Source organism: Charadrius vociferus, unplaced genomic scaffold, assembly GCF_000708025.1.
Source record: "Charadrius vociferus isolate BGI_N301 unplaced genomic scaffold, ASM70802v2 scaffold90, whole genome shotgun sequence".
NCBI classification, from domain to species: Eukaryota; Metazoa; Chordata; class Aves; order Charadriiformes; family Charadriidae; genus Charadrius; species Charadrius vociferus.
The window spans coordinates 12605185-12606335 of NW_009647222.1; the positions used below are offsets into that span (position 1 = coordinate 12605185).

The window sequence follows — 1151 nt, forward strand, 5'->3', positions numbered from 1 at the left end:
GGTCCCCTGCTGTAGTAATTCCTATAACACGCAACTCAAACCCTGGATTACGACAATTTAAAGGCGTACCCATTACAATCTCCACCCCTTGTCCCTTTGGGCCAGGTTGTAGGGTCTAACATTGCATGAACTCCCCCTCTTGCTCCCACACCAGCTGCTCGCAAGAAAGTTAACTTCATCCCAGCTGAAACCATGACAGTCCCTAATAGGCATCCCAGAGGAGACAAGCTGGCAGGGACCTGTGGCTGCAGGTGGAGCTGTGCTCCTGCTGCTATTTCTCTGCCAGTGCAGTGAGAAAACAACCCAATGGGACCAGCTGGGGCTTTGCTCCTGGTGGGAAGGGGAATGGCACCAGACTGACAGATGTCAAGTGACTTTATGGCAAGCACTGCTTAGGCTGTAGTCATTGGACATTATGTGACTTTAATCATGTGTGTGCATATTGCAGATCAGGAACTCAAGTCTGTAAACTGAATTGTGCCAAGAATAGTTTGTTCTTTCCCCGAGATAATTACATTTCTTTCATAATATTTATTTGTTATTTTGTCAGGAATCAAGCAGTTATTCAGCTGGTTGAAAGAAAGGTCTATTATTATTAGGTTGCAAAAGCACATGGTACAGCCTATAGCTGGCAAGAGGTGGTGGTGTATTGGGATTGCCTTCCCATAGCCTTGGTCTTAGTAACAGTTGTGAGGTGCAGTTCTCATGGGCTAGGAGCATTATTTTTTGTGTTAAATTAAATCTAATTTAAATTAAATCTAAATTAAAAGAGAAATGATGCTGAGTTCTGTGCAGAGTTTTCCATGATGCTGGGCATTGAGCATGGGCGGAGAACAGGCTTGTTCAGAAGCTGGCACCCACCAGCACTGTTCCATATTTATAGACAATTCTTCTCTTGTAGACAACTGTGTGGCTTCTTTGCTGATTTGACTGTCAAATATGAAAATAAGAAGTATGAAATCTCAAAGTATGTTTCCCTTTTGCTTGTTCTTTTTGCTTAACCTGAGTCGCCTGTCAACTTTTGGCCCAGGTGGCTTTTACCCAGCTCCTGGCACACGGATAAGGGCAGCCGGCGATGGCTGGTCCCCGCATGTCACTCGCTGCTCGGTGCCCTGCCGCGGACAGGGGGCTGCAGTTTTTTGGGGGGTGGG

The 1151-nt window shown here is 46.0% G+C and overlaps 1 protein-coding gene across 1 annotated transcript in view; it reads left to right on the plus strand.

Moving 5' to 3' along the window:
* Positions 1 to 939: 939 nt before the first annotated feature.
* Positions 940 to 1151, plus strand: part of LOH12CR1 (loss of heterozygosity, 12, chromosomal region 1) — a 72950-nt gene continuing 72738 nt past the window's right edge. The window contains exon 1 of the mRNA XM_009879790.1: positions 940 to 967. Coding sequence (XP_009878092.1) covers positions 940 to 967 — 28 coding nt within the window. The remainder of the gene's footprint in view (positions 968 to 1151) is intronic.